At 42.0% G+C, this 19,115-nt stretch overlaps 1 protein-coding gene across 22 annotated transcripts in view; it reads right to left on the bottom strand.

The window, feature by feature from the left end:
* The window catches only part of ARHGEF7 (Rho guanine nucleotide exchange factor 7), a 194,811-nt gene that overhangs the window by 95,882 nt on the left and 79,814 nt on the right, over positions 1-19,115 (bottom strand). For all 22 annotated transcript variants that reach the window (XM_065591991.1, XM_005307595.5, XM_065591940.1 and 19 more), the window contains one exon: positions 13,869-14,070. In XM_065591991.1, coding sequence (XP_065448063.1) covers positions 13,869-14,070 — 202 coding nt within the window. The remainder of the gene's footprint in view (positions 1-13,868; positions 14,071-19,115) is intronic.

Consider the following 19,115-nt stretch of genomic DNA (forward strand, 5'->3'; position numbering starts at 1 on the left):
TGGAGAACAAGCCCACTTCACACTCACTTGCAGCAACTGCTCCTGTCCCACAGTGCTGGGCCTAGCTACTGGGTGTTGAGACCCAGCACACAAGGTCACAGAACCATATAGGTTTGGCCTGGCCCCCCTCTATCATGATGGAGGGGAGGCCATGCTAAACTCAAGTGGTGCCATGACCCAGTGCATGTTGTAACGCCACTGGGTTTGAGGATCCTCTTAAATGGGGACATGGGGCAAACTGTCCCTCCCCTTCCCCTCCCCCCCCAGGCCCTGGTTGGGCGGGTGCTTCTAGGATGCGTGAGGCCAGGAGTGATATGGGGGGCAGTCACTGGCAAGACCCTTTCCACAAGTGAATCGGGACTCACCGTTTGGGAAACACTGTTTTAATACACCTATGAAATAGGTATCAATCCTACTAAACATATGGGGAAACAGACAGAGGATATATAATTCACCCAAGCAAATCCAGCAATTCACCCAGTGAGACGGTGTCAGAACCAGGAATAATACCCTGGTATCCTGTCCCACACTTGTCACTAGGTAACACTCCCCTCATTATTATGTGTCATACAGCACTGAATGTCATAACCTCCTGCGTGTGTGAGCCTCCTGTCATAATGAACTGACTCGGAGACCATTTCTTGATAAGACTCAAATCCCCCAGGTCCCAGTTTTGAGAGCCCCAGTTCCATTCTCACTGAAAATATGTAAAAATCTAAAAACCAAATCCCATAGAAACGCGCATCTGACCCAGCACTCAAAGGGACAAAACTAGAACAAGGATGGGACAAAGAGGTTACTTGTTACTGAAGTTTCCATTCTGAGTAACCAAGAATTATATTCCTTCCTATCTAATTCTACTTAAATAGAGAGCTCGCCCCAGTAATCATCATTATCATCAGAGACCTACTTCCCAGAGCCTGATTAAAACATTTTCTTTAAGCTCCAGGTAAACTCAAAACTCGCTTCCCCCCCCCCATCCTTGTTATAGCCCATAGTACCTGTTACATAGAGTAGAAATGCTCACCCTCGTGCTCATGATCACAGCTAGGAAGACTATTTGAATAACCTTCTATAAATGCACATAAAACATCTCAGACTGTCTGAAACAAATGATTTTAGAGAGATACGTTGGGTGAGATAATATCTTGGACCAACTTCGGTTGGTGAGAAGAGACAAGCTTTCAAGCCTACCCAGAGCAAGACCTGAAGAAGAACTCCGTATAAGCTCGAAAGCTTGTCTCTCTCATATCCGGGGACCACATCTATAACAACATTGCATACAACAAACAATTTTGTCCTTTACAAATAGCTGCTTTTTTAAGAGACTGCAAATGGCTCTGAGCCACACCTGACTCTTTCCAAGTTTTTTATTTTATTTTTTTTGTTAGAAAATAGAAATTGTCTGGTTTATCTTCTACTCAGTCTCATGCGTTTTATCACTCAAGACTCTTCCACATGTTGCTAACTTACATCAGGTTTACTGTCATGGAGAAAACTACCTCCTTGCACTCCAGAACACACTTCTTCAGCAAAACATTTCAACCACAACTTCTGCAAGATTTCTTTGCCATCTTAAATTCCTATCACCAGACTGTATGTGTTAACTATTCTATTTGCACCTACACTAGATTTAAATTCCTAGTTTCCTTATATGTTTGTACAGCACCAAGCGCATTGTAAGTGCTCAACAAATCTACTTGATAAGTCTACAGTCATTAAGACAGCTGATTTGAAAACGAATCTAAGTAGCAGGTTAAATTTTAGAAACAGAAAAAGGTAAAGATATTTTATGGGAACAGAGTGGCAGGAAAAATAAAAAAAAATTATTCAGCAAATCAGCAGTGCATAAAAATAAAGTTTGATAAAACCATACCTTCTCGTCTCACTATTACAGCCTGGATAAAATGCTGTCTCCAAGGCTAAGAATTTGAATGAAAGAACAAGCCAACAATATCTCTGCTACAGCAAAACAATCAGAAGAACTAGTGCACAAATGAAGGCAACAGGAAGAAGCAAACCATACAAGTGAAGAACAGCTGTTGGACAACAAACATTAAGATAGAATGTACTACGGAAAATAGCATGGAGAGAAAAACATGATTTTTATTGCTTCTACTGTCTTCCCTTATATCAACTCGCTGTGAGAGTGATCAATGCCAAATGGTACCAATCCTAAAAGGTTTCCATAAGAGAAAGCTTACAGGATCAGGTCCAGTAACAGTTCATAGGCAGGTAAGACATGGCCATGCCTTTTTTCCCTTGGAAATTAGTATGCTACATAACAAAGAGTGTTCAGCATCTGACTACAAAATATTTTTTTTTAATTTCGGGCGTAGTTAGAAAAGAACATTAAAGTTTTGCCAAGTGATCACATGATTGATTAAACATCTGTGAATCAAATGACAGTCACATGTAAGTACTTGTATCATTGCCAAGTATGATTTCTTATTCATCTCAAATTAACCATCTCTTAAAACAAATCTCCAGATTTCTCCTTTTACTATACAAGACACATCACTGCCTATGTGAAACAGAGTGGATAAAAATCAATGATTTAAAAAAAAAATCAGATTTTTTTTATTTAAAATTGGGTTTTTTTGATAAAATGCTTTTTAAGGAAAAAACCTATCTAAAGATAGTTTTAATTAAGATATCTTTGAACTAGAATGTATCTCATCATGGAATAGGGATTATAAATTATAATTCTATAGTATCAGACAATATATTCACGTAATGTTAATGAAAGGAATACGACTGAACATGCAGGATCTTCAGGTTAGTAAACTTTTTTATTTCATACTTCTTTCTTAAGGGCTGCCTGTCTTTCTTCTGGACTATTCTTGAATTGTCATGTTTGAGAAAAAAATATAGTTGTTACTCTATGGTACTATCATTTTAGATGCAGTTGTGATAAAAAATAAACAGCTGAAATAGGCAGATCTTCCTTTTACAGTTTTACCTTTAAAGTAGTACTGAATGTCAGTGAATGCAATGAGTTACACTAAAGCAGCAGTATGGTAATAATCATTACATAACTGCATTAACTTATTTTGTTTAGGAGAATCCATCCTCAACATACAGGATTCTGAAGACTATCCACCTTCAAGATCACCATCATTTTCTATAGTTTCAGAGTTATCTGCCAATGATAGTGTTTCAGTCACATCATGTATGTCACATAGCCACAGTATATCACCTGTAGCAAAAAGAAAAAAATCTCCATCATCCAGAAACAAACACAGGTACGTTTGTGATAAGAACAAGCTGATTAAAAAAAGAGGTAATTGATGAAAAAATCGCCCGGTTTGTTTATGCAACAAACTCTCCTTTCCATATGATTGAGAACCCACACTCCATTAACATGATTCAGTTATTAAAACCAGGATACAGTCCACCCAACAGAGCAGATATCTCAGGCAAATTGCTGGTTAAAGTGTATGAAAGAGAAATTGAGCCGTATGCAAAAGGTCTAGAGGATTAAATTGTTAACCTGAGTCTTGATGGGTGGAGCAATGTCCACAATGATCCTGTTGTATGTGCTTTGTGACAACAGAAGAAGGGAATGTCTTCCTTACAGAAACAATTGATACATCAGGAAATGCACACAAAGCAGAATACTTACAAGAAGTAGCAGTAAAAGCTATAACAAACTGTGAAAAAAAATTCAAATGTCTAGTATGCATCTTGGTCACAGACAATGCTGCAAATGTATCCAAGAGGAAAAGAAATTATTTAGAAGAGAGTCACAAACTAATAACATACGGTTGCAGTGCTCATTTGATGCACCTCCTAGCCAAAGACTTCAGTGTTCCAGAAATAAAGGCTAATTTGTTGAAATTGCAAAATACTTCCATAACAACCACTTTGCAGCAGCTGCTCTGAAAGAAGTGGGAGGAACCAAGCTAACTCTTCCACAAGACATGTGATGGAACTCAGTAGTGAACTGTTTTGAGCACTATATCAAGAACTGGCCTAATCTGATGACAGTTTGTGAACAAAATCGTGAAAAAATAGATGGCACTGTCACAGCCAAAGTTCTCAAGATTGGGCTTGTAGGCCCTGAAAGGGTTACAACTAGCCCTGGGACAGGGCTAGGGTTGTGAGCCAAAGTATAGGCTGATGGGGAAGGCAGCCACAGGTGGGGCCACACCCCAATCAGGCCACAGCTGGCCCTATAAGAGGGCTGAGGGCCAGAGGCTAAGAGAGACACTCTCTCTAGCTTTTGAGAGGGAAGGACCTGGCTGCCTGGGAGCTGAGCAGGGTACCTGCGGTGAAGCAGTGCTGTGAAAGGGCAGAGGGAGCCCCAGGCTGCAGGCTGAGTTAAGGGCCCACAAAAGGGTACTGGGGCTGCAGAGGGGCAGCCCAGATCTAGGCAGAGGCAGCTGGTCCAACCCCCCTTTGCCGATGATGAGTGGTTTATAGACTACAGTCTGCCCCAGGAAGTGGGGGCTAGACAATGACTGGCAGTAGCCACTGAGGAAAGGAGGGGATTGGGGGTTTCCCTGTATGGGGAGACCCAGATTGTGGGTTACTGCAGGGGCAGAGCCCTGACATAAAAGGGCACCAGGGTCTGGAAAGGACATGGGGCCAGTGGCAGGCGAGACACAATCCTGCAGAGGGCGCTCTGGGCTGGAAAGAGCTAATTCCCGGACGACCAGCAGGAGGCGCCGTGCCAGTGAGTCGTCATCCCGCCACAGGGCTTAAGATAAATGTTGAACACATGCTGAGTACCCTGACACCTATTTCTGTAGCCTTGAACAAAATGCAGGGAAATAGCTGTTTTATTACTGACGCTGTTGAAATGTAGAAGGAACTGAGTGAGATCTTAAAAAGAGAAATATGCAATGACCGAGTTAAATTACAAGCACTAAAAAAAACCAAATGGGACAAATCTATCTTCAGCTCATTTTCTTGCAAATATTCTCAAAACTCCCTACCAGGGTCAAACCTTAACTGCTGAAGAGGAGGAGATGGCTATGACATGGACATCCAGCAATCATATCTCCATAATGCCAACTATAAGAAACTTCAGAGCTAAGGGTGAACCATTCAAGAAATATATGTTTGCTGATGATGTTTTAAAGAAAGTCACACAAGTGAACTGGTAAAAGTCACTTAAGCACTTGGATTCAGAGACTGTTGAAGTGATAATCTCACTTTTAACAGCAGTGGCTTCTTCTGCCGGTGTAGAAAGAATATTTTCTTCCTTTGGACTAATTCATTCCAAATTGAGAAACCATTTGGGACTTGAAAAAGCAGGAAAGCTTGTTTTTCTTTTCCAGATTATGGACAAACAGGAAAATAAAGGTGAAGATGACTGAGTTAGCTGGAGAAGCCAATATTTTAAGTTTCTAATGTTGACCTGGCTGACATAGTCGATTCAAATTTTGTTTTGTTTCATTTTATAAAAATATTTCATTAACTATTTTAGTTAAAAACAATTTTAACAAAAATAAACCTGATTTTAAGAAACTTGAATGTTTAACTAAATTCAAAAATTCATATGCTTGTTTTGTAAAAATATTGTATGTTTGCAGTTGAAGAAAAAAATCCAGAGTACATAACGTTGTTGTTTTAGTTAACTAAAACAACTTAAATGTCTGTCTGGTGATGTTCTCCCTCCTAATACAGCATAGTAAGAAAATCCTCCAAATATTAATGATTTTTTTTTAACCTGTTGAACTGGAGATAGTTCACCTCCCAATTACTTCACAAATATCTGCTTCAATTACCTTTGAAAAATGATATAACCAAACAATCATTCATTTTCTGATACAGCTGTAAAACTAATCTGAAAAGTTTTCAAAATAAATCACATAAAGAATGTATAGTGTGTACTTTCTAAAAATGAAACCTACATCTATCTGTGAGTTGTGAAGAATATGTATTAAGGTTATAACAACCAACAAGAATGTACTTTTATGTAGAAATCCATGATTAAATCGCACCTTCTCAAGTTTAGTTTTGTGATTTTTTTTTTAACAAAAGACATGCTATCAAATACGCTACCCAGTAAATATTTTTATCCAGCAAATCTTTTTTGCCTCGTCATATGTAGTATTTACACAGAGGGATGAAAATAAGGATATTCTCTCACTTCAAATAACTTGCTATCTGCTGTTCAAAATATCTCTTGGAAGAAAAATAAGTATTCTGTAGACTTTAAAGGGGACCAAAGGAGGGGGTGGGGAGATGTGCCCTTCTTTTTGATTCTTTACAATGTAAACAAAGGCTTAAAGGAGGTTCATTTTTCTGACAGAAACAAAACCTGCTTTTTGTTTATCTCCAACCAGATGCCAAAAATAGTTTTAAAACTGCAATGACAAAATGGAGAATAACTGGTGAGACAATAGTATTGCTGAAAAGGACCTGGGGGGTTATAGCGATCAATTAAATTTGAGTCAACAGTATGTGAAACAGGCTAATATTCTAGGGTCTGTTAACCTGAGTGTCATACATAAGACAGGAGAGGTAATTGTCCTGCTCTACTCAGCCCTGGCCCTTAGCTGGAGTACTGTGTCCAGTTCTGGGTACCACACTTTAGGAAAGTGTAGCAAGGTGCTGTTGCAAAAGCACCTAATTACCCCTGCTCAGCCAGCTCCAATCAAGAGAAATAGGTTGGGGCTGAGGAAACAGACCTGATGCCTGGCCTGCGGATTGGCTCCACCTGCAGGCCTGACTAGCCAGCAGTCATAAGGGCTGGGAGCCAGCAGAAAAGCAGCCAGGGGAAAGGTTAGTCTCCTAGCTGTGGGCTGACTGCAGGAAAAGAAGGAACTAAGCCTGGTGGTGGGAGAACTGAGTGTAAATAAAGCCACGGGTGCTGCATAACTGGAGGCCTCTCTGCACTTTACTGGGACAGCTAGCGGGCCCAGGAAGAGGGGCAGGGCAGTGGACCCGTCACAGAAAGATATGGAAAAATTGAAGAGAGTCCAGAGGAGAGCAACAAAAATGACAAAAGGCTTAGAAAACCTGACCCATAAGGAAAGATTTTAAAAACCTGGGCATGTTTAGTCTTGAGGACAGACTGAGGGGACCTGATAAGAGTCTTCAAATATGTTAAGAGCTGTTATAAAGAGGACAATAATCAATTGTTCTCTATGTTCTTTGAAGGTGGGACAAGAAATAGCAGGTTTAATTTGCAGCAAGGGAGATTTCGGTTAGATACTAGGAAAAACCTTCTAATTATAAGGATAGTTAAGCACTGGAACAGACTTCCACAGGAGGCTGTGGAATCCCCATCACGGGAGGTTTAAGAACATGTTAGGCAAACACCTGGCAGGGATGATCTACTTTTACTTGGTCCTGCCTCAATGCAGGAAGCTGAACTAGACAACCTTTCAAAGTCTGTTCCAGCCCTACATTTCTATAGGCTGGTTTACGCTACACAGTTAGGTCGATGTAAGGCAGCTTCTGTCGACCTAATTATGTCAGCGTCTACACTACAGCCTTGTCCTGCCGATGTAAGTGCCATACTACACCAACATAATAACTCCACCTACACAGGAGGCGTAGGGCTTACATCAGTGTAGTTAGGGCGATGCAGCGTCTGTGCAGACACTGTGTCCCTTGCATGGGCTGTTGGCTGTCTTGTCAATTTCAGGGCTCTGTGCTGGGGGCCATGAAATTGACGAGGCTGCCGGCTCCCAGCAGGAAGCAAGCGAGGGGAGGCTGAGAAGCTGTGGCAGCTGAACCTCACTCCCCGGGGGCAGGAAGTCCTGGGCAGCTTTTCCCGCACTCCTGGCAGGGAACGGGGAAGCGAGAAGCCCCAGGCAGCTTCCCCTGCTCCCAAAAGGAAACAGGGGAAAGAAAGAGGGGCCAGCCCACTGGAAGCCTGTGGCGTAGCCGGGCTCTCAGCAGGGAGCTGCCAATGGAACTGAAAGACGGGGCTCTCAGCTCTCCCACTGCCCCTCTTAGATCGTTGGGAGCGCTCACGGTGAGGACACGCATCACCGACCCAAGGAGTGTAGTGTAATTACTGTGGTGGCTGCAAGTCAACCTAATATAGTTCAACTTACATTTCCATTGTAGACATACCCTTCTATGATTCTATGAAAACAGTCAGAATAAAAATAATTTCCCTTCTCAATTGATAGATTTCCTTTCTTGGAATCTGCAAAGACATAATCCTATTATTTCTCCAGAGAGTAGACAAAACGTGATTTTTCTCATGTTAAAAAGGCAACCAAAAAAAAAATCCTTTTAGTACAAAGTTCAGATTTTGTTTGCACATCATATAGCAATAAAATTAGGCAGCAGATTTTTTTTTTCTTTGCAGATCATATGATGCACCATACAGGTGTTGTTAGTTTTGTTAACCACCCTAAACTGAACATCACACTAATTACAGTGCAGTTAGCAACTGAATTGCAAATGAGAAGAGGCAACAACCAAAATTTAATCTCAGATTTAATCCCATGTAATTCCATATTGTTCTACCTTTCCCTCCAGATCTCTCTTCTCTCCACCATACCACCCTCATACGCTACGTACTATAGAAGGGAAGTATTACAAATTAAGATCTAACATTTCCTGTATCAAAGATTAGAGTCTAGTTTCATGCCTGACTTCAGCATAAATTTCAACAAATATACATCTATCTTTTTTTTTTACAACCTTTAAAGCAAATGTATACTTTTACAAGTCTTATAAGAATTACAACAGAGTATTTAAGTAGCAAATGCCTTTTCTATTTTTTTATTATTATTCGTTTTGTTAAAAACATGAACTATAAAAGATCGATGACATTTATTATAATCAAGTACAGCCTCCTGAAAATGCACAGAGTCCCTTAATTTAAAACAACTCTGACATGCTTTTCAGGGCATCCAGGGCTGAGAGTCCTTTGTTACCTCCTGCCTCCACGGTAAGGTCTTGTTGATATTACCTGGATGTTAACTCCCTAACAAAACTGGCCTGTCAGACACTCAAACACTCTCCTCTGGGCTATACCAACCCTGTCTTCTGTTGTCAACCTGCACCCCAACCACCGAGTCCCTTCAATGTGACTCCCTGAGGTACTCAGTCCCTGACCGCTGGATACACACAGAAATCCCAGATCCTCTGTTCCCAGGAGGGAGCTCCATGCGGAGTGGGGAGCTGAGTGCCTGGGGGGCAGCCAGGCTTCAACTGGGAGCTCCATGAACAGCAGAGAACTGAGAGCCCAGCCCGGGCTCCAGACAGGCTCCAGCTGGCACCTCTGTGGGGAGCCCACACCGCAGGCTCTCAGCACCAGGCAGCAAGGCTGCAACTGTCAGCGCTGCTGGGCTCACAGCTGGAACACCCTCCACCCAATTTCAAAACAGGAACCCCACCAGCAGAATTCTTGTCAATTTCACTGCTCTGGCTGTCAGCCACACTGACAGCCAACAGACACTTGGTTTCTATAGAGACACAGCGAAGCCGGAACTACATTGACCTAAGCCTTACGCCTCTCCTCGAGGTGGATTTACTAGGTCAGCATAGCGGGCAAGTTACAGCGGCGGGAGGAACACTGTAGTATGTACGCTTACATAGTTAGGTCGACATAAGCTGCCTTAAGTCGATTTAACTTTGTAGTGTAGACATGCCCCTAGTGACAAAATCCATTACTACCAATATACTCTTTTTTTTTCCTCTCTGGGTAGCCTTGGATAGTGGGCCTCTAATGTCCATGGCAACAGTGTGAAATGTTTCCTTGATTATTGGCAAGTGATGCAAGGGACCCTTGCAGCGTCCCACAGGCTTTTTCCATTTCTGACATAAGTCACAAATGCTGCAGTATTCCTTTACCTTATTTTGAATATCGAGCCAATAAATTTTTTTCTTTAACCTTCCATATGTCCTCTCTGCGCCCAAGTGACCTGCAACGGGACAATTGTGGACTAGTAACATTAACTCCACATGATGCTCTGAGGGCACAAACAATTGTTTGTAGGATTCTCCAGAACTTTTATTTTTCCCCCCCCATCGGGTCTTCTCTGCACACCCTTCCCGCTCCTGTAAGAGCTTTCCCTTGATCTCTTTATCTGGGGCATTACTGAGGACGGCGGCTTTTATGCTTTTTAGGGAGAGGTCTGCATCCTGCTCTGTAGCAAAAATCTGTTAAGCTTTTGCTTTCAAAGAGAGCTGCCGCAGGTGAAAAAGACTCTCCCTCCCTCTGCCCTTGTGATAAACTACCTCTCTCTGCTGATAAGGGGGAAGCAGCTTCCGCTCCCTTTTCCCTCCTCAGCAGTTACTCTCTGTGTACTTAGGGACATATTCCCTTTTACTACAGGTCACAATATCAACAGCTTTGGGCAGTGAGATTACATCATTCCCAACCAACGCATCAGATGGTAAATTCTCAAGAAGCCCCACCTTCAAAGTACCCCTTAAACTTTCCCATGCCAATTTGATGCAGGCTAAAAGTATTGTATCTGTCCTAAAGCTAGCAGCTTCACCTCTCCTCAGGAAGCATATTACCTTTTACTTTGGCCTTTCAATGAACTCTTTTGTCTCGCTCCATGAAGACAGACCTGACAACATTAAACAGGGCTCCCTCTGCCACCACTGAAGTCTGACTCAAGGGTAGCTGCATTAACCCGGATAGGTTGGGGAATGAACTTGGAACCCCCATACTTAGGGCATTGACTTTTCATGTGATCAAGGGACCCAAGAGTAAAACCTTCTTTGGCCGGGGTCCAATAACTAGTTACTAGGAGGAGACAAGTACTGAGGCAGTGTGGACTTGGCTCCCTCAATCCCTTCCGTATTCCCACAGACAAACTGGGAATCCACTTTTACTCCAGGGTTTTGGCCTTCCCTGTGCAGCCTGAGTTCCCTGAATAGTCTCTCTTGTTTGTACAAGTCAGCTGTTTCCGCCGCTGCTTCCACTAATGCTGGAGTTTCTTCCCACACAGTAGTTCACACTTCCTTAGAGCCAACCTCGAAGTACTGCTGCTGGAGAAACTGATCTATCAACTCATCATGGCTGTCTGCATCTTTACTCTTTATCCATGTTCCCAAATAATCCACCGTCATATTCTCCATGACTTAACATATCAAATTTTTTGAGGTTTCTGAATTTGAGGCGACATTCCTCTGGTGTAATTTGATACCATTTTAATGGAGACCCTTTAAAAACATCACACCTCATAGCCTAATCTACATAGGGTGACCATATTTCCCAAGGAAAAATGGGACACCGCACGGGGCTGGCCCGAGTCTCCCTGAATCCCGCCACTTGGGGCTGCGGTTGAGAGCCCGAGGCCCAGCATCTGCTGTCATCGCTCACTCCCCAAACATTCCTCTGTACCCCTTGGAAAGGAGGGGGGCACACCCCATCTTTTTGGCTGCCTCATTGAGAACTGTGTCATGTTGGTCCTCTAAGTCTGTTAATCCCTTGAGCTCAGTCACCTTTTGGTTAATCAGTGTGATCTCTTTGCCATTTATTCTGTTTACTCATCTTATAATTTATTTCCTTTACCCTAAATAAACAAATTAATAAACTCCAACCTTTACTTTATTTGTTTCCAACCTTGTCACTTTTGAATCTCCAAGACTCTGGCTTATAAATGCTGGAAGGGCGATTTTTGGTTAGCTAGCAAACAGGGTACTGATCCCGCCAACTACACCACTGTGACTTTTTCGGGGCATCCAGGGCTAACAGTCACCTTGTTACCACCTGCCTCCAGAATCAGGCAGTCTTGCATACATTTAGGGCCCTACCAAATTCATGGCTGTGAAATCTAATCTCCCATGAAATCTGGCATCCAGCCAGGGGCTCCTGCCCTGCACAGAGCTCCAGCTGCTAATCCGCTGGGGATGGGAAGGGAGGAGATTTCCTCTTCCCCTGTAGGGGCTGTTCCTGGGGTGGGTTAGACCCACCTCTGGGATCTCCTCCAGCTGCAGGAAGCTCGGATGGCTCCAGCTGTTGCCTCCCCCCGCCCCACGAAGCTGCGGCAGGAACTATAACCCTTCCAACTATAGCCCCAGCTGTCAGCCCCCCACTGGGACAGGAGACTGCCAGGAAAACCAGACCAATAGTAACCCACCCCCCATACCCTGTGACCCTCACTTCTGCACTGCTACTGGAGGTGATGCTGGCTTTACAGCTGGGCACCCCACCAGCAGCCTTCCTCTCTGACTGCCCAGCTCTGAAGGCAGCACCCCTACCAGCAGAAGAGCAGAAGTAAGGGTGGCAATCCCAATAGCCTTGTGACCCCCCCACCACCACCCTGACCGCATTTTGGGTTGGGACCCCTCACAGTTTCAACACCGTGAAAATTCAGATGTAAACACCTGAAAACGTGAAATTGCTTAATTTTAGAACCCCCTGGCTGTGAAATTGACCAAAATGGACCATCAATTTGGTAGGGCCCTACATATATTGCATGGCTGTTAACTCCCTAACAAAATCAGCCTATCAGCTACTCAAGCACACTCCCTCTTAAATCATGGGGAATATGTGCATAAGCCCACCTGCAAGGCAAAGATGCACCCCAACCTCCTAGTCCCTTCAAAGTGGCTCCCTGTAGAATCCAGTCCCTGATCACTGGATGCACACAGAAATCCCAGATCCTCTGTTCCCAAAGGAATAGCGTATCTCAGTTTACCAGTTTTACCTTAGACCACCATGCCTGTATGACACACAGCACTTGACCTCAATTATAAAATGAAAAGGAAATTTATTTAAAGGAAGAAGAGAGATTTCATATAAAAATCAGTGTGACAGATGGGAACGGTTACATGTATATCATCATAACACGCATCCAAATTTAACTAACAAGTTATCCTTCTGTCTAAAGAAGCTAATCTTGCCCAAAGTTTATGAATATTATATATGTGTGTATGTGCGTGTGCACGCTCACCGGTATTTTTCCCTTTACACTGCAGTCATAAAAAATGTATAAAAAAAAAATCCAGTGTGTGGAGACAATTTATTGAAATACACAATGAAATAGAAAGCCTGTCTCCTCTCAAAATAATATACATATTTTGAGCAGGAAGACAGTCAGAAAGAATCACTTTGAAAATGTACAAAGGCATGCTTAAAATATATAGCTAGCAACACAGAAATACGATTATTCATACTTACTTCAAAAACATAAATGTTTTATTAAAAAAATATGACATGTTCCATCTAAAACTTTCAATTCCATGTTGTTGGAGATTATCTTTTAAGAACACTCTGGCTTCTTCAGATATTATATGCAAAGTACAGAACATTAAAAGTCAAGGGTTGTCCATGCAGTGGTCAATAATAAAAAAAGCACAATGGGGAGGAGGGATAGCTCAGTGGTTTGAGCATTGGCCTACTAAGCCCAGGGTTATGAGTTCAATCCTTGAGAGGGCCATTTAGGGATCTGGGGCAAAAAGCTGTCTAGGGATTGGTCCTGCTTTGACCAGGGGGTTGGACTAGATGACCTCCTGAGGTCCCTTACAACCCTGATATTCTATGATCATTTCCATGAAACGCCTAGGTAGATGGTGAGATTTTAGTAGAAAATGTTGGAGAATGTGGAGAGCCTCCCTTGAAATGTTATTGATCAATAACAGAAGTCAACACCAGAACAAACCCCCACACAATACTGAAATCAATAGTTATAAGTGACAAAGGCAAACATAATTGTAAATATAGTGGATACAAACAGAGATATGTCTACATCTCTATAGCGCACTCTCTCAGCTCCTTGAAAAATGTTTCTCCCCCATGCATTCAATCTAGGAATGAAAACTAATGTTAATAATTTGTAAGAATTAAGGATTCTTATGGCTGGGACAGATTGAGTGTACATACTGAACACTAATCACACATTCATTAGCATTAGGAAACATAATTAGTTATTTCCATCTCTTCTTGAAAGCCAAGAATCACATTTTGCAAATATGTTCTCTTTCAGACTTACCATTTGATTTTATTTCTCGGACATAGTTACTAGGAAACCATCCTGTTTTGCCATTGTGAGTCCCTTCCCACCAGCCTCCTTCTTCCACTCTCGTGACATGAATAACGTCTCCTTTTGCAAAAGAAAGTTCATCTTCATTGGTCTGTTGAAAACTGAATTTTGCTCTCACCACCAGCTGATGATTGCTGTTATCGGTCATGTCCTAAAAAGTGAAAACGCAAATGAAGGACAGAACTTTAGGTGCGTAAGGGTTATTTCATGACCAGTATACAAGTCTCTTCATCAAACAGAAACATATTAAAATTAAAACACCATTTTTATCAGAAGCTGTACAACAAGGCCTGCAGATCCCAATATGCAAGGGTTCATCTATCTTGCCATTGTATTTCTATGATTTGTGTCTTTCAATCTAAGCAGTACTTTATCCCACTCAGACTTCTTAGAATCAGGCAAGGCCAACAAAAGTAAAATGAAAAAGATTTGTGCTCTTCAAAGATCAGATTCAAGATCTCTATGAACAGCACAAATTGAAAATGTCTTTGGCAACTACCTAGGGTTACCCTGTTTCAAGTTCCCAAACAGAAGACACTGCCGGGGGAAGGAGAAGGGGAGCAGTACAGTTGGTGGGCTCTAGGGAGGTGTGTGTGTGTGTGTACTGGGAGGGGGTATTTGGGGGTGCTGGAGGGTTCTGTGTTCTGGGATGGGAGAGGATACTTAAAAGTGTTGCTGGAGGCATTATTTGGAGGGTGCTGGAGGGCGGTGCATACAGCCTCATACTCTAGGTGAGGGGCAGTGTTACGCTCCCTGACACAGTGGGAGGATGGCTGGCACAGGCCCAGGACACAGCACCAGCCCATCAGTCAGCGGCTCCCTGCGGGGGTGCTGGGGCCTACCTCTGGCACCCGTCCCTGCTAGGCTCTGAGGCTCAGCAGTGGAGCAGGCAGCCCGGCTGAGAGGCGCTGGCCAGCTCCACTTACCTGGCAGGCCGGGCAGGATCCAGCAGCTGCAGATGAAGGGGAGGGACCAATTGGAGCGCGGAGAAGACACAGGGCCGTAACCAGGCCAGGGCAATGGGACCCAGGGCACAAAGCCACGGGAGTGGAATAATGACAGGGACCCAAGGGCAGGGAGCTCAAGTATGCTTGCTTGCCCCAGGAGCTAAAGAGCTGAGCTATGGCCCTCCAGAGATGGGTCTCTCTGATCTGCAACAAGCAAGGAAAAAATCCCAGACATTTCTTCACATTTCAAGAATCTGCCCAGACGGAGATCAGAGGACCAAAAAAGAGGTCATGTCTGGGAAAACCCGGAAGTGTGGTAACCCTACAACTACCAAGAAACAGAACTGCTTCACTGGAAAAATGCTCTTTCCAAGACAGAGGCTGGAGGGGTGAGGAAGGGAAAACAGATGGACCTGAACCAAAATCTTAAAGTTAGATCTATGTCAGAGTTTGCATCTCAAACTTATTTCTGTAATACATCATATTAGGAGATTCAGATCTGGAGTGTTTGGATTGAAGTGTTTAAATTCTAGTTAAACTGGGGAAAATCATGACAACCCTGTTGTGGAAAAAACCCACAAAGGTTTACTGGAAGTAACACAATTACTATGTGATACATTTATTAAAACAACCATTCTTCGAACGTAAGAATGGTGGTTGCAGAAGTATTTTTGAACATTCACAATGTGTTTTAGGTTTGTGTTAGGTGTTACTTCTTCCTCATTGATATTAAATAGTCCTTGGCTCAGAAGTTTAGGTTGACGACACTCATGAAATTCTCTTTTATTCATTCTATTTTCATTATTTGAGCAAATAGTAGTCACATCCTGGTCATATTTTTCCTCTGCTTTCTGGGATGGCGTTTTCAGCAAAAACCTGGACACAATAGTTAGTGGATTTATGTTGAGACACAGAATCAATGGCAGCAAGTAGTAAAAATATTTGCCTGTATGGATGCTTATAGCCATTATCAGGTCATATTTTGTATTCAACCAACCATCTTATATTAGTATCAGTGCTGATTCTTTTTTTCCTCTATTTCCTCACTTGCAGCATCTATTAGCAAACCTGCAACTTTAAATCTAACTGGAGGAGTAAACGCAGGGTGAACTGTTTCAATCATTTCTTTGTTTGATTTGTGCCATATACAAGGCGGTTCCCAGGGGAGTAGTGGGGAGTGAGGGGAACCTAACTTGTTTCAAGACTGAGCTTGATAAAATCACGAAGGGCATAATATAATGAGGCTGCCTAAAATGAGCATATGGTCCCTTCACAACTGCTATTAGCAAGTATCTCCAATGGCCAGAGATAGGGCACTAGATGGGGAGGGCTCTGAGTTACTACAGAAAATTCTTTCACAGATGTTTAGCTGATGGGTCTCACCCACATGCTCAGGGTCTGACTGATCGCCATATTTGGGGTCAGGAAGCAATCTTCCCCCAGGTTGGATTGGCAGAGACCATGGGTTTTTTGGGTTTTTTTTGCCTTCTTCTACAGCATGGGGCATGGGCCACTTGCTGGTTTGAACTACTGTAAATGGTGGGTGCCTGTAACTTGAAGTCTTTACATCAAGATTTCAGGTCTTCAGTAACTCGCCCATAATTTATGGGCCTATCAGAGGAGTGGGTGGGTGAAATTCTGTAGCCCGGGGATGTGCAGAAGGTCACAATTCTAGCCTTAAAGTCTATGAGTGTATGTTATTAGTTTCAATGGGTGCAACCTTCTTGTCAAAGTGTTTGCCTTTCAGTTGTTTTTGGTATAATTACAGAACGATTTTTTGCTATTGTTCTTATGTCGAAGACTAACAGAGACTGCTCCAGAATAAAATTTGTTCAGAGGTTCTGGAAGGCCTGGAATTGGGATAGGACTTAAATGATCATTGCAACCATGTTTTAATAATGACAATGGCATAAAAATTCACCATGAGTGGCAGTAAATTGTTCCAATGGCTAATTATTCTCACCATTAAAAATGTATGCCTTAATTGCAGTCTGAATTTCTCTAGCTTCAACTTCCAGCCAAAGGATCAGGTTACACCGTTCTCTGCTCCATTCTCTGCCCATTATTAAATATTTGTTTCCCATATAGGTAATGATAGACTCAAGTCATCCTTTAACCTTCTCTTTGATAAGCTAAATAGAGTGAGGTCCCTGAGTCTATCACTATAAAACATGTTTTCTTATCCTTTAATCATTCTCACAGTTCTTCTCTGAACCATCTCCAATTTATCAATATCCTGCTTCAATTGTGGATACCAGAACAGGACCTAGTATTCCAGCAGTGGTCGCACCAGCACCAAACGAAGAGGTAAAATAACCTGTCTATTCCTACTCAAGATTATCCTGTTTATGCATCCCAGGATTGTATTAGCTCTTTTGGCCACAGCTCATGTTCACCTGATTATCCACTATGACCCCCAGATCTTTTTCAGAGTCACTGCTTCCCAGGATAGACTCTCCCTTCTGTAAGTATGGCCTACATTGTTTGTTTCTAGGTGTATACTTTTATATTTGGCCATATTAAGACGCATACTGTTTGTTTACACCCAGCTTACCAAGCAATCCGGATCTGTCTGCATCAGTGACCTCTACTCTTCATTATTTACCACTCCCCCAATTTGTGCGTCATCAGCAAGCTTTATCAGTGATGTTTTTACATTTTCTTCCAGGTAACTGATAAAAATGTTATACAGCATAGGGCCAAGAACTGATCCCTCCAGGACCCTACCAGAAACACACCTGCTCAAATACTATTCCTCGTTTACAACTGCATTTTGAGACCCATCAGTTAGCCATCTTTTAATCCATTTAATGTGGGCTATGTTAATTTTATATTTTTCTAGGTTGTTTTTTCTTTTTAAATCAGCGTCATACACTACCAAGCAAAATGCCTTACCGACATCTAAGTATTCTACATCAGCACTACTATCTTTATCAATCATGTCACCTCAGCAAAAAACCAGTGATAGGATCTATTTTCCATGAACTCATGCTGATTGGCATTAATTATATTATACTTCTTTAATTCTTTATTAATCAACTCCCTTGTCAGCCAGTCCATTGTCTCATACGGGCTCTATGTCAGACTGACAGGCTTATAATCACTTAGGTCATCCTGCTTACTCTTTTTAAATATTGGAACACTATCTTTCTTCCAGTCTTCTAGAACTTCCCTGGTGTTCCAAGTCTTATTGGAAAAAAGTCAACATGTTGGTCCAGCAAGATCCTCAGACAGCTTTTATAAAATGCCTGGATAGTTATATGAACCTGATAATTTATAAAGGTCTAGCTTTTAGTAGCTGCTGTGTAACATCCTCTTGAAATACTAGTGGAATGGGAAGAATGCTGTCATATGACTACATCATCTGTTTTTTCTCCAAATACAGAACAAATATTTATTAAACACTGCTGCTTTTTCTGCATTATTATTGATAATTCCACCATTTGTATAAAATACCTGTTAGTATTTTTTTGGTTCCTCATATACTTAAAAACTCATCTTTTTCCTTAACTCTGCTGACTACAGAGTTCTGCTTGAGTTCCTTATCAATTTTCTCCAATTTATAGCTTCTGATTTATATTCATGACTATCAAATTCCCAATTCTTCCATTTTTGAGCGCTGCCTTCACTTCCCCTCTAAACCAATTCTTTTTTTTAAACCAATATGGCCTTCTTTCTCAGTTGTGGGATTGTGGCTTTTGGGACATCTAGTAACATATTCTTAAACAATTCCCAATTATCCTTCATATTTTTCTGATTAAATTTTCCTCCTAGCTGATCTGGCTCGTAATTATTTTCAGTTTTGTGAAGTTAATCCTTTTAAAGTATGAAGTATATATATCACTGGTGTGGACTTCATTCTGTTTGCACATTATAAATGTAATCAATTCCCGATCCTCTGTATCCGTCAAGAGGAGATCTAATGCAACACTTTCTGAGTTAGGAAACTATCATCTATAATATTTAGAAGTTCCCAGGCTGTTTTAATACTGGAAGCATGAGACCACCAGCATGTGTGATTCTAACTGAAGTTCCCTATGATCATGTAGATTTTTTTCCCTATACATTATAGATAGGATGACTGGCCCCTTATGCACCTATTACTTTGCGTGATCTGGTGCTTGTAGCATACAACAATACCTCATCTTGTGCTTTATCTGTGAGGACATTCATCCATAAGCATTCAAGATCAAACAGGCAATGCCATTTTTGACATAGGAGGGCCACTCAAACTTACCCTCTCTTTTTT

The sequence above is a fragment of the Chrysemys picta genome, chromosome 1, assembly GCF_011386835.1.
Source record: "Chrysemys picta bellii isolate R12L10 chromosome 1, ASM1138683v2, whole genome shotgun sequence".
NCBI lineage: Eukaryota > Metazoa > Chordata > Testudines > Emydidae > Chrysemys > Chrysemys picta.